This window comes from Pagrus pagrus (assembly GCF_965226575.1).
Source record: "Pagrus pagrus genome assembly, chromosome: 20".
Lineage (NCBI taxonomy): Eukaryota > Metazoa > Chordata > Actinopteri > Spariformes > Sparidae > Pagrus > Pagrus pagrus.
The window spans coordinates 1,324,683-1,339,826 of NC_140207.1; the positions used below are offsets into that span (position 1 = coordinate 1,324,683).

General features: G+C 40.5%; 1 protein-coding gene across 4 annotated transcripts in view; it reads right to left on the reverse strand.

Annotated features, from left to right (window-relative positions):
* LOC311249175 (uncharacterized protein) overlaps positions 1 to 14,247 on the reverse strand; it is a 50,926-nt gene extending 36,679 nt beyond the window's left edge. The window contains exons 1-7 of one of the 4 annotated variants that reach the window (XM_084340002.1): positions 12,292 to 13,059; positions 11,900 to 12,076; positions 11,702 to 11,781; positions 9,713 to 9,841; positions 9,257 to 9,376; positions 8,868 to 8,987; positions 5,619 to 5,842 (exon numbers count right to left, since the gene is read on the reverse strand). In XM_084340002.1, the coding sequence (XP_084196128.1) occupies positions 5,619 to 5,842; positions 8,868 to 8,987; positions 9,257 to 9,376; positions 9,713 to 9,822 (574 nt within the window). In that variant the 5' untranslated portion in view covers positions 9,823 to 9,841; positions 11,702 to 11,781; positions 11,900 to 12,076; positions 12,292 to 13,059. Of the gene's footprint in view, positions 1 to 5,618; positions 5,843 to 8,867; positions 8,988 to 9,256; positions 9,377 to 9,712; positions 9,842 to 11,701; positions 11,782 to 11,899; positions 13,060 to 14,162 lie in introns of those variants that run through there. The other 3 variants (XM_084340003.1, XM_084340005.1, XM_084340004.1) reach the window with 3 other exon arrangements.
* Positions 14,248 to 15,144: the final 897 nt, after the last annotated feature.

The following is a 15,144-nucleotide window of genomic DNA, read 5'->3' on the forward strand; positions in this document are numbered from 1 at the left end:
AGGAAGGAGTTGGAATGAGGTGTGGAGTGGGTGAGGTATTATTAGCTACATTCTTGTATTTAAGCAACAACGAACAGAAACATAAATCAGGCAACTCTGTCCATTCCCGTTCATGGTCACTGCTCCCTGCTGCTGCATGTTGTCGTCCTCCTGCTCACAGATGCCACCTGGTGGTTGTTTGGGCACATTGCCGCTTCTCATGAAAACACAATTGATCCTCCACTAAAAAGGTGCGTGATTCTCGCGTGATTCACGCGAGAATCACGCGTGAACTCGGCCACAACGAAGTAGTACCTACTGTACAACCCAAAAGCCAAGCACTGCTGTTCTGTCGTCGGATGCACGGATCCTCCTGTTTCGCTACATCGCCTCCCTACCAAAGAGGATATCAGAGCGAAGTGGCTACATTTTTTTTTTACATCAGGGAAACGTCCCAGCTTCAGTGAGCAGAAGCGTTATGGTCTGTGCCAGTCACTTCACACCGGACTGTTTCAGCAACCAGGGTCAGTATAACGCTGGACTGGCAACGAGATTGTCCCTTAAAAGATGGATCCATACCCACTGTCAATGATGGAACTGTAAGTATTTAAAAAACAGTATAGTTTGTGTTACTTTGGCCGTTTAGCACATGAGCTAACGCTAACCGTGGGTGTAAATATGAGGCTGAACTAACATTACATGTGAAGTTATCAACGTTGAGCTTACTGGTCGTAGGATTCACGATAATGTTAATGTTACCAAACGTTAATGTGTCATATCAGCACTCTTTTACAACATGACAGTGAATTGAGAAAATGAATTAGGATATTGAGATTTTATCGCTTCTAACCGGCCGGTGAACCACTGCTCGGCTGTGAACATGGGGAGGAGACGGGGTGAAATGTCTCAGTTGTTCGCGGACGGTGAGTTACGTTAATTCATTAGCATGTTGTGCTGAAGGACAGTGTGTTAGACGCCCAGGAGTAACTTGGCAGTCGAACGACTTCCTGTGTGTTGGTATACATGTAATACGTGTGTAGCATTAGCATTAGCTGTAGCGTTAGCTGCTGGCATGAGAGACCAGGCCTGAGAGCACCAAAATGTTATCTGCAGTAAAGCAATTGCTACTTTGTTATGGAGCTGGAGACAGGGGCTACCTGCTACATGTCTGCTGTGCTACTATCAGTTATATGCAGGCACGGACACAGAAAAGTTGCTTCGCAAATGTGTATTGCTCGTTGCCATGGTCACACGATGCCGTCCTCACGTCGCTCATTAGCATTAAAGGGAAAGGCACTCAAACCGGCCGCTTAGAGCAGGGCTGTGAAACTGGTGTGTAAAGAACCCTGCTGTGCTCAATCTAGTGGCGAACCGTGCCTATCAGAACTGGGCCTTCTGTACCCCCCCCCAAAAAAAAATCACTAACGAAAAATACGTGGCGTCCCAGGCCATTTTTAAGCTTTAGTCAAAATATAATTTTACTGCTCCATCTTCAAAATTGTGTTGTTCTAGTTATGCACACAGCCACACACACGCACACACTATCGGACGTCAGGTAGACAGTCACTTTATGAACAATCATTTAACAAGTGTGTGGAAACAAAATGCAACCAGTTCAACGAGAGGCAACAATGTCCATCTTTTCATTAAACGGTTGTCTTGAAAGGGCACTGAAAATAAATCCGCGACAATATCATCTCCACCTGTTGCCATTTTCAACGTCGGCTATCAATCACAACTCGCTAATTAAGCTAGGTCTCGCGTCTGAGCAAGCGGGCCTTCTAGAATACCCTGGAGCCGTAAAATTTTTTAAAGAATACGCCCATTGGCTACAAATCCAAATATGACTGATCAAATTGTCAATCCAAATGTACATTCTCATTACGTTTAATGGTCAGGGCATTCTACAGTATAAAGGAAATAGAATACCCTGAATGGAGGATATTCTCCCCAGAGACACCGTAGAAAAATATCTGATTGGTTGAATTTTTTTCCAACACAAAACCACTCAATGGCGCAGTGTATGGACAGAAAAGTACAGAAACAAGTTGGCGTAATTTTATTTTATTTATAGAATTAATAGGATACGTTTCTTTTTCATCTGAGGATTCCAGGGCCTTCTCTGAATACCTTGAAGGCCTTGAAGATTCGCCACTGGCTCAATCCTTCGTTTTTTTCGACCAACGCATGTTACTAACATTCCATTTAGACATCAAGGAACCATGTCAACAAGCAGAAATGAGCATAATATGTCACCTTTAAGTGTGAATATTGTCCTTCTGGAATTTATTATTATTCCAGCTTCCGTACGTTTTTTCGGCTTGCTTCTCCTCCTACAAATTTTGAGCTACAGAAACCATTCAACTATCAAAATGTTCAGCTTTTTAAGGACATGATGGCTTTTCTTTTTTTTTTATTTTCCTATTCATCCTTATGGGGAATTTTTCAAATGTCATTCTGCAACTACTTCAGCATACATTCAGCTAGAGAAACCGTTTAACTATCAAAATGTTCAGCTTTTTAAACACTTTCAGCTTTCTGAACTTTCAGCTTTTTAAAAAAAAAAAATTACAATGGAAGCGAATGGGAAAATCTTTAAATTCAAACTTTAAAAGAGTTACAAGACTTTGAACTATTGGGCATGTATTCAGCTTTTTAAAATCTTTTATGGTTATGAAATCATCACAGTTTTAGTTTTAAGGATTTTTAGCTCGTCTTCTGATTTTATAATGGGTGTGTATTGCGTGAGCTAGAGTGCGTGACATCATCGCTAGAGTGGAGAGCAGCTGCAAAAACTTTAGAAAAATCTCTCTTCAGCTTCATTTGGATCCCACATATTTTACTTCACATAGACAATATATACATAGAAATGTAGGAAATCTTGTTGGCTTTTTTAGCTTTTTCAAATATTCAGCTTCATGTTCAGCTATAGAAACTGTTCACCTATCAACATATTCAGCTTTTTAAGCCCATTCAGCCTGTTACTTTTCAGCTTTTGAAAAATTCAGCTTTTCCTGCAAAATCTTGACCATTCATTCTTATAGTTTTATGCATTTCAGGCAAGTATTTTCCAGTATATTCAGCAGTTTTTCCGAAATCACTTCAGCCATCAGCATTCACACTGTATTTTCGCAGGAAATGCAAGTTTTCTAGTTTGTCTGAGTAGTGAGTTGTTAGCCAGTGAAAGTAGCTAGAGTAACAGCTAGGGCTGTGAATCTCTGGCAATCTCATGATTCGATTTTGATTGTTGGGTGTCAGTTCAGAATCGTTTTTCGATAAAAAACGATTCTCTATCCAAAATTGATTATCAATTAAGTAAACAGAAAAGAGGGCACCATTTTCAGTCTTTTGTTTATTGTGTGCTAAAACATTAATTGGGGTCCTTAATCTGCTGAAATACAAAATGAAACAATTAATAATTAATTTGAAAGCATTCATGCGTGTATGTGGATCACAAAATAATGGGGTGTGCTCTGCTGTGTTGTTAAGATTCAGGAGTGAGACCGCTGCTCTGCTCTGTTAACATTACTGTACATCACAACACCTCATGACAGCATAAAAAAAGTGTTCACAAACATGTGGCCTGCTTAATGTTTGTCTTGCAAAGGTAATTATCCAGTTATCAGATAAAAGAAACGCTTGCAGCTGCTGCCTTGTTTGAAGATGAAATCCAAGATAACTTCTAAATGTGTTGTGCTGGTTCTAAACAGAGGGCACTGGGATCGCATTCTTATTGTAAGTCGCTTTGGACAAAAGCGTCTACTAAATGCCCAAAATGTAAATGTAACTCTAGCGCGTGCATGCTGTAATTTGTCCTGACGCTGCACTACCCTCACAGTTTAGTTCCGCCCATTTCGTTCCGTCAACTTGACGCTACTAATTCACATTTAGAAAATACATTTTTGACATTCGGAATAGATTCTAAATCGTGGGAGATAAGATAATGTTTTTACCCATCCTGAATAACAGCATGAGAGGACAAATAACAAAGCACTGTGAATCTCTGACAAATGCGCTCAATTTCCTATAGCTTCTTCACAAAATAAGCCTCCTGCCGGTTTTCTGGTGGAACACTTTTATGTGAAGCAGCAGCTCCAGAAAATGTTTGGATTTCATCAGCAGTAAGTAAACATTGCTCTGATGTGACTTCAGAGATCAGTAAACCGTAAAATAAGACTGGAGCAGCAAACAAACACACAGAGGTGAAAGTAAACTCAAAACTGCAGAAAATCCATTTGAAGCTACAAAAGTCCAAAGAGCTGAACATTTGCATAATTGTTTATTTTGTTTATTCATGTTTCCTGTGATTGTATAGTTGGTGTTAATATTTTTTGGCAACACTGTAGCTTTCTCCCTGGTCACCAGCACAGACATTTGTTCTCATGTTGGCCTGTCCTCTATGCTACTGCCAGCTTGTTTGCTTCCGCTTACTACCAGGAGGGTCCAGCTACCACTGCTGTCCTGACTCAACTACAGTGCAACAAGTTTCCCACTGACAACAGATAAGCAGAAACTACACATTCAGACTGAACCCTCCCCTGTTGAGAGTGCATGTTGGCACATATAAAAACATTTACTGCTTTTGTTTCAAATTGTAACACTTCATGCAGTTCAGCATATTTGAATTTGATGATGTACTTTTTGGATTGTATCAACGTGTTTCAATGCACTTACTGCAAGTTGCTTTGCATAACAGTCTTACATTTTTAAGCTGTTTGTAGTACTGCAACTGACAAGCTAATTAGCTACCTTCTGTAGCCTGATAATTGATGTGTGTGTGTGTTAGTAAGTTAGAGAAGAGGAAGATGTTAGCAGAAAAGCTAATATGGGCTGTTGTTCAAAGTCTGTGGCTCTCATCAGTGTGGCTGCCTGCCTGTGATACAACAGTAATGTTCCTGCTTTTGCAGAGTTTAATAGTTTCTATCTCTGTCCATGCAGACGGGATCCAATGACCTGATGATGATCTAATGATTGGAAGATCATTGCATTGTAATCAAATATCTAATGCAGCTGTGCTGTATGACACGACAAATAAAGCTCAGCAGAAGTTCAAATAGGAAGACTACTTTTTTGCATGCTCAGTCCTTAATTTAATTCTCATACCATCCTTTTATTCATCCCTCTCACTCATGCTCACTCACGTTCTGATGTCGTCAATTGATTACAGCTGCTCGCATCAGCTGCTCACATCTATCCGATAGCACAGCATCACACCTTCAGTGTTAGCCTATCATCTTGCTGCTGTCTTTTTAAATACGATTATCTCCTTGCCTTTAGTTAATTCATCGTGCATTTTTGCACGTGCCCTCCACCTCCCCATCATTGCCCAGTCTTCGCAGATTCACCAGCTTCATCATTCATCTATCTCAGAAAAGTCATCAGCCACCACCACCAGTGTCTGGACTCCATGGGGGGATTCTTCTTGTTTCTGCTCAGGGCAGACGCCCGTCGATCACAAAATAGCCCCGTAGGGTCTAAGCGCCAAAGACTTTCTGACAAGACTCATTATAACATATCATCTGCTGTAATAAACATTTTCTTTGCTTAATTCACTAGTCTCTCCTGATAAAATGTATTATAACATCAACTACTGATGTTTTCAGACAAGATGACATCAACAGACAGATGTACAGTCTTACCTTGTTCAGTGTTAGTCTGCAGTCCAGCTCTTGTTCTGGATCTTTCTCCACACTGGGGACAGGAGGAGTGTTCTGGTGAAGCAGACTGGCCCCAGTATGAGGTGATGCACTGTCTGCAGAACCAGTGTCCACAGCTGGTAGAGACTGGATCCTTCAGGACGTCCTGACACAAAGAACAGCAGGACAGCTGCTCCTCCACAGAAACATGATTTTTCTTCTTCTCTCTGTGAAGAAAGTTTTTTGTAACTAAAATGATTGTTAACTGTTGATGAAAAATATCTGGATTTGGCCAAATTTGTATAGATGCTTGGCTGGCCACAAAGAACAGTAAAAAGCCAAGGTAATTATTCTTTTATTTGAATTCAACTTTCAGACTGTAATGACAATGATTATTCCTTATATTTGAACTGCCTTTCCTGTCTGTCATTTAGAGATCAGCCATGAATACAAACTCAACACTTCCTTCAGCTACTTCACAGTAAAAGTTCTCTCTTTTTTTGGCCTTTATTGATAGAACAGCTCAAGATAGACAGGAGAGAGGGAGTGACGCGCAGCAAAGAGCCCCACGCCGGGACTCAAACCTGGGGCCGCTGCAGTGAAGACAAAGCCTCTGTACATGGGACGTCAGCTCTACCAACTGAGCTAAACAGCGCCCAGAAGAAGTTCTCTATTAAAGGGAGGTTGGATGTCCCTGGACTGAGGTTAGAAGTGCTTCATATACATTTCATCATTTTCTGCCCTCGTATTATCCCCCAATAACCTTTAATAAGCACTACACATGGAAGTCCGTTCTTCAGCTTTAGGAACAATATATGATGCAGTGAATCTGTGTTTTAAAGTCTACCTACCAATGATTCAAAACTTTCAGCTAGGGATGCTCCGATCGATCGGCCGCCGATCGTCATCGGCCGATATGGACCCTAAACAGGTTGATCGGTGGGCTCTCAAAGTGCAGATCAGAAAAGCCGATCGCATATAGTCAAGTCAAGTCAAGTCACAATTTATTTATAAAGCACATTTAAAACAACCTCAGTTGACCAAAGTGCTGTACAATTTCAAAAGCACAACAAAGTTAATCACAAAAACAATAAAAAACAATAATACAATAAACAATTAAAAACAATGCAAGGGATAGTAGTCAATTTAAAACAAATCTAGATTAAAAAGAGAATAAAAAGAGTAAAAAGCCAGAGAGAGGGAAAAGAAAAAGAGAGAGCCAAGATTGTTTGCTTAGCTGGGAGTGAACGCCAAGGAGAAAAGATACGTTTTGAGGAGTGTTTTAACACGTTCAACGGACTGTGCGGCTCTAACATGGAGAGGTAGGCTGTTCCACAGCTTAGGAGCCGCGACTGAGAAGGCTCTGTCTCCACAAGTGGAGAGTCTGGACCTGGGTACTGCCAGGAGCAGCTGGTTAGATGACCTGAGTGCCCTAGCAGTGGTGTGCAACTGTAAAAGCTCAGATAAATAAGGTGGTGCCAGACCATTCATACATTTAAAAGCAATTAATAAAATTTTAAACTGAATCCTAAAATTAATAGGCAGCCAGTGCAAAGATGCAAGGACAGGAGTTATGTGCTATAAATCCATGGATTAAAGTTCTCCGTCGCTACGACGGATTTCCGTCATTCAAACTTAACAGAGGCGACTTGTGAGATCAATGTAGATCGGAGAACTGTTGGCTGATGTTTATTGACAGATTGTCACACTCTACAGCCAATGGTATCGTTAACAGCGTGCGCGCCTGACCAATGACAGTGCAGTGACCCACACGGGGCGGGATCTCAACACGGAGCGGCGCTAAAGTTTAGCTGCTTAGCTAGCAGGGACTCGTCGCGCTGCTATGTTATCAACTGAGTTTAGTCAGCACGTGAGAACTCGTCTGACACGGAGAGTCTCCTGTTGTGTGCTACATGTGTGAAATAACAACTATAGTCTGGACTTTGTCTGCAGTGTATCTGTGTAAACGGCTTCATTCAGCGTCTCTCCTTCCCCTCTGGCACCGTGAGTTACCATGGTTACAGGACCGCCCTGAAACTGTATAATGATGATCAATAAGAAGTGTTTGGTTAGTTTGACTGTACAGAGTCATGAATGTTGCCTGATTGTAGCTCAATGCTGAAATCTTGTATTATAACATATAGAACAAAGCCTTAAAGATTCTTGCACAAGGCTAGATTGTAAATACAGGACATTGAGGATTATTATTATTATTCTCCCATCCATTCTGTGATCGATGATCGGGATCGGTATCGGCAGATTTATGATTCCTGTGATTGGTGATCGGATCGGCCCCCAAAAATGCTGATCGGAGCATCCCTACTTTCAGCTGTAAACTGTGAGTCATCAGTAAGTGGACCTCTAAGCTTAAATTTCTCCATATTTTACATAAGTAGTTAGTTTAAGAGCAAACTCAAACTGTCACGGCACAAAATCAATCACAATTATGATAAACTGATTCAAGGTGCAACTGGTAACAACAGTTGATATGAGGAAGGGCCAAACTAGAGAAATATTTTGAAAAATTTCATGTTTTAGCAGATTTAGATTTTCAGATGTCAGGGCAAAAATATATTAACATTTCTGTCTAAGTGTAAATTTGGAAAAGGAGGTAGTCAGGTAATGTGCTACAATAATACTATCAGTATCAGTGGCTATGATAAGACTAGTCCCTGGTTTCCATCGGGTACGAGTCTATGATGTTATGTGTGTGAAACTACTTTTGCTCAGTCCTCCACACGACTTCATATCCCACCGAGAGCGTTACCGAAGCGGAGAGTGCTGCCGGCTGATGCCTACTGACAGTAGACCTCCTGAGATTTAACTTACTTTGTCACGTTCTTTTGTGTTCTGTGTTCTGTGTTTCTACCATGGGTGAGCGGGCTACATACTTAAATCTTCCCTTTTTTTTATTGACCGGATGCACTACACTGTTCCTGTGTGTGACTTCCTGCTGGGCACAATCCATCAAAAATAGTCTTGCTGTGTATTCTCCGTGGAGTGGCGAGCCACTTCTGGGACGCTGCTGAGACATGCCGTGGCGCAGCTGGTGGAAACATGAGCATTGAGTAGAAACGCTGTAACCGCGACCGTAACGGACCCGGTGGAATCTAGAGGTAAGGTCCATTAGTTTGAAACAGTATCTGAACTAATAGTTGTGAATCATGAATATAAATCTTTTAGAAGAACATTTTGTCTTAATCCTCAGTGCATCATCTTTATCTTGTCAGTTTACAGTAATAACTCTCTTACTTTGTGTCTGAGGGTCCAGGTTCATTACTGAAGCATAGTGGGATATCTTTGGACCAGTCACTTTTCATAGACAGACAGCTGGACACTGGAGACTCTGCTCTCTGTCTGTGGTACTGACATCTGGAAACATCAACTTGTTTTAATTTACAGTATGTAGTATAAATCCTTGATTAATCCTGCCATGACAAACATCATTTAGGAAGTACTAAATAAATTTAAAAAAAACTTTTACTACCATGTAAAAGTTTGTAGCCTCTGAAATTAGATTTAGCTTTTCTAGGTGATTAACAGCTGTAACAGATACTAAGAGTAAGACGGAACAATTGATTTCTCTTTCTCTTTTGCCAAAAGTAAAATAAGTCATAGAAATTAGTTATTTGTTCTCTTACTTTGTGTCTAAGGGTCCAGGTTCATTACTGAAGGCTGGAGGTTCATCTTTGGACCAGTCACTCTTCACAGACACACAGCTGGATATTGGAGACTCTGCTCTCTGTCTGTTGAACTGAACTCTGCAAACATCAAGATGTTTTTATTTATGTCGTGTGAATCCTTGATTAATTCTCTGATGACAGTCAGTCGTTTAGGTGGCTCTAAATACATAAATACACAAACACACAGTTTCTAGCCTCCTCTTAGATTAGATTAAGCTTTTCTAGGTGTTTAACAGCTGTAACAGATACTAAGAGGAAGATGGCCCAAATAAGAAAAGTTTGTTAAGTTTAGGCAGCAAATACATTTTTAAAAGGAATTTTAATAACAAATAAAAAAAATCAACAGAAAACCTGCTGCTGGCAGAGGTAACTGAAAACAAGTCATATAAATGAGTTAGTATAAGTTCTCTTTACTTTGTTTCTGAGGGTCCAGGTTCATTACTGAAGGCTGGAGGTTCATCTTTGGACCAATGACTCTTCATAGACAGACATCCATCCTCCTCTTCCTCCACACTATCACTCATCTTCTGATCTGAAGTCAGTCTAAGAGGTGAAACAGAAACACTGAACTGAACTGACTGAAAACAAAGTTCACACACAAGCATTAAAATGAACAGTAGAAAGCAGCAGATCATAGACCTCATCAGACTACATCCAGAAGATGTTAACCATGTTTTAAAAAGTCTTCATCAATAATATTCTGAATTAGACACATCATTTTTTTCTGGAGCTGATAACTGAAGTTCCTACAGTGTGAGGAATCACATGGAAGCCACAAACAACGGTTACTTTATTAATATCTTTAACTTCAGTCTCTGTTTCAAAGTCACTTAACGATGTTCAAGCTGCTTTGCAGAGACAGAAGGAAAGATAACAAGCCAACGGCCTCAATACGTCGAAGAATGGAGAGTAAATGAGTGCGTTTCCATCACAGCTGAGCCGAGCCCGAGACGATAAAGCCTTGTGACTACTGCTGGGTCATTGGATGCAGTGAATCCTGATAATATACACTCACATTGCACACAAAAGCCTGATGTCGGCAGATGTAAGTGGGTGTTTGTTGCCAGTGTTAAAGGGGTGGAAGAGACCAAGAAGTAACACAGACCAGGAAGTAACACACACATCGAACACACACACAAAAACACACACATCTGTGCTTGTTTCCTTTAGTTACAGTGGATTTAATATGTATATGTGTTATTCAGTCAATCACAACTTTGTTACCACAGATTAGTCAAACTAGGGCTGCTCGATTATGGAGAAAAAAATCATAATCACAATTATTTAAACGATTATTTTTGAGTTTGGAAACATGATGCATTTATTCAGCATTTCTCTCAAAAAAATAATTGAAAAGTTCAAATCGAAAAATACAAAATGTTCGAATCGAAGATAATGTACAAATATGTATCCAACTGTTCTGCAATTTCTATAAAACATTTAATGAATAAAATAAATATACTTAGAAAATCAAATAAGACAAACGATAGGGTGCATATCTTTAGTTAAAAAGTATCCAATGGCAGCTGTTATATTCTCGTGCCTGTCTAAATTTGACGGATAAGGAGTCACATTATACATATAGTACATACAGTGTGTCTGAGATCGATGTCTGACGTGCAGTATTGGCGAACCGAACCAGTGTGAACGGATAAGCCGGCGGTGCTGAGCGGGGCTGTGTCGGTCTGATGGTGTTCACTGTCTGATAACTGAACAGGTCCTTCACTCAACAAAATAGAGAAATGTCCCACAAAGCGGCGTTACAGGACCAAACAACAGTAACGTAGTAACTGGTCGTGTCTTTGGCAACTTGTATGAGGAAAAAAATACCGCAGTTATACGTGAAGTGTCTGTCCGACTGACTCTCCGTCACATTTCTGCCCGAAAAACAGCGTCTGTCTCCGGCAAAAAACTCGAACTCACAAAGTGTTTGTCGCGGTGATTCAGCCCTCCTGACCGAGACTTAGTGAACTTTCCACCAGAAAACAGCCTCCCTCCCCGTGAGTGACAGTCAGACAGCGTCCTGTTGACTGATGGCGATTATGTAATTATGTAATTTAGAGAAAAACGTAACTTGAGTGAGTGCCAGTCAGCAGGGCCGCGTTGAATGTTTTTTTTTTTTGGGGGGGGGACGACTGACTTGCGCATGCGCGTCTCTTTCAGAAAATCTCTCGGCTTACTGTACCACGAAAAATGCCAAATAAATCGTTTCAATTCCATTATATTAGTTTGGAGATCGTTTGACCCAAAAATCTAAATCACGATCAAAATTCGATTAATTGCACAGCCCTAAATCAAACTGTTGAGTTCATTCTAACTTTACTTTACTTCACAGTCACAGGGAGAAAACTGACTCAGAGAATTCAGCAGTATAATAATGAACACAATTATATTAACACTCACTGCCTGAGTTCAGTTTTCCTCCATCTGCTCTGTCGACTCAAAATGGATCTGAACTGACAGAACAGCTTCAGGTCACCTTCCTGTTCAAAATGCAGTGGAAGGAAAGATCGACTTGATCAGGCACATTTTCAGCACGTTAGCTAACTAACATCCAAACAAAACACACCGTTTATGTGGAGTGAGTGTGTTCATCCAAACCTGTAACTCAGTTAGTTTCTCACATGTTCCTCCTCTCCTTTATGTTCTCCTCCTGTCGCTGTCGCTTGGCTTCCTTCTACTGTGTCAGCCGTCGACAGTGTGCACAGCAGTGTCAACAATTCATGCCTAACCCACTCAGCATAAAATCTACCTAGCAACAGTCAGCCGCTCCAAATACTACAAACAGACAGAAATAGTTTTGATAATCAACATTTAAACTTTCTAGCATCACTTACAGCTTCAATATGCAAGTGGGAATTTAATTTAAGAGCTTTCTGGTCTGAAGTCTTCCGACTGCCAACGCCCTGATAGATCAGATAACAACCAGGATGCCTGCACGTTTACAGTCCACAAGGAGACTGAAAATATAATAACAATAATGTAAAACTTACGCTGTGTCCTGATGTCCCTCAGCCTGAAACTTCACAGTCCTCGTTGAACAAAGCACTCGTCAAAAATCCCATACTGTCTCATGTTTGAGGACAGAACCGAGGGCTCAGAAGTCTTTTCTACAAAATGGTGTCAGTCCGACCAGGTGATCCAAGTAAATGTTTGACAGGGAAAAAGTTCAAAGTCCATTTTATAAGGACGTATCATTTTATATGACATTAGTTTATGACTTAATCTGTTACTTATGTCTTTTAGTTTGTTTCTGTCCCTTACAACAGAACTGGGAACTATAAAAGAAAATGTATCTGCTGACCCCTGACCTGCCAAAACTGAACTTGTTAGACTTAAGTGATAGTGCTCCTTCAATCAGCTCCAAGTCAGACTTTATAAAGCCTTTAAAATAACTGCTTCAAGAGACTCGATACAGCTCACATGTCGACCTCGACACTGGGCAGCATTTCTGTGAGCTCCAGGGAGGAAACACTGGTGAGCTGCGTTTTCCTGTTGACAGCCTCACTCATCAGTCCTGACATGTACAACTGTGTAACTACAACAGAAGCCTGAAACTAAATTAATCTACACAACAATACAAACGCTAAACATTAAAACGTACTTAGTGTGTTTCTGTCTGTCCAAATGAACACAGAGACCCACAGACAGAGACAGACACACACTGTACAAGTTGATTTTTTAAATGCATTTTGTTCTTCCTGATGAACAATGAGATGTAAAGTGGAAGTAGTATTATTTAGGGGAGGATCAGAAGATTAAGTACAAATATAATTATTACCAGACTTTCTGATTCTTTTGTTCAGTTTTGATCAGTCACCAAAAAAAAAAAAAAAAAATCCCTCCATTATAAAGGTATTTCATATTTTTAAGAAATGCCTTTAAATTCTACACCAACTGTTCAACACTAAATATTAAAATACACCAAAGTGACAGTTTCATATAAAGGTTAAAGATAATAATGGCTCATGTATCAGTCACCTTACAAAAATGTAATTGAAATGTAGCTGTTCTTACTCACCAGCTGTGTGAAGACTGAGTAGAGGCTGTTATCTGTTTCCTCTAGGATTTTTTTCAGCAGCGGGGGCAGGCTCTCCGGGGAGCCGTGGCGGCGTAAACAAATGACACTTGACTGCAGATTTTACTTTTATGCCCAGCATAATCCCCCTTTTTATTGAATGGCCAGTTGAAAATGGCTTTTTAAAGGCTAAATGTAAAAATAAAAAATAATTTAAAAAATACAACAATAAAATACAAACAATAAATAATAATTTCTTGATGGGGCTGTAGAATCAGTGGCAAAGTTTGCATCCAGGCTCAGAACAATGAATTTTTCTGGGTTTTTTTTATAGAAGAGCTCTTTCTGTCATCACTAACATGTTAATAATCAAAGAAGCTCTGAGGCTTTGTTCTATATGTTATAATACAAGATTTAAGCATTGAGCTACAATCAGGCAACATTCATGACTCTGTACAGTCAAACTAACCAAAAACTTCTTATTGATCATCATTATAAAGTTTCAGGGTCCTGTAACCATGGTAACTCATGGTGCCAGAGGGGAGGGAGAGACGCTGAATGAAGCCGTTTACACAGATACACTGCAGACAAAGTCCAGACTATAGTTGTTATTTCACACATGAAGCACACAACAGGAGACTCTCCGTGTCAGACGAGTTCTCACGTGCTGACTAAACTCAGCTGATGACGTAGCAGCGCGACGAGTCCCTGCTAGCTAAGCAGCTAAACTTTAGCGCTAGTGATATTGGATCTTGGACCCGGCGGCAGGTTAGTTCAACGATGGCAAATGTTAGCATTGTGGTTCTGAGTCAGACTTTATTAAACTTTACTGTAATAAAACTCCACCTTCATCTCCTCCGCTCCTCTCTTCCTCTCCTCGCCTCCTCTTCTTCCTCTCTTCATCTTCTTGTGAACGTTTTGTTTGGCGCCATTTTCCTCCATGAACCTTCTACAAGCGTCTTCGCGAACAGAGGGTGGAGCCGTAAGCTGCGTCCAGTGCGCCTGCGCAGACAGCTGAGTGGGCGGAGCCTCTGAGGAAGCCCTGATGAAGGCGGAGTTATAAACCGGAGCTGAAGCTTCACCAACACATCAGGAGACATTAATAACACGAGGACATCAGCTTCTGATCTGTTGTCTGACTCATCATGAGAAAAGGGTTTAAACAAACAGAAGCAGACACCTTTTATCTCTGTTAAGCATCATATTTTATAAAGAGATGAGACTCAGCAGCTCACTGTCGATGCAGCAGCACCACCTGCTGTCCAAACCAACAAACTGCTCCTCACCTGCTCTCAGACCAGGTGTCACACAGGCTCCATGGTCTCTGCTGTGTTGGGTTGTTGCTGCTGTTTGACAGTCTGACAGCAGACAAACACTCATTTTCCTTCATCTGCAGCTCACTGAAGGACACAAACACACACCTCGGTAGGAAACTCAAACTGAACCTTCCTCCAATAAACGCACAAATTTGGAAATCCATAGAAAAAAATCAACAAGTAGATGTTTTATGACATCATGTGTGAAATACATCAGTCTGTGTACAAGTTGGACTCTTTAGTTGGAGTTTACATGACGAGACAAGTGATGAGTTGTTAATATCAGGATGTGAGTTTTCTGAAACATCATTTCACACTAAAAATAATATAATTCAGATAAAACCTCAGAGATTAAATGAAACCAGTCACCCAGCATTAATACATAAAAACACAAGATTTGTACTAATAATGAAACGAAAACATCGTCACACATTATTTTGTTAACTTATTGTGGAGCCACAATTGAAGTACTGCTTGGATCTTTTAATGTACTTCCATGTACTGTAGTAATG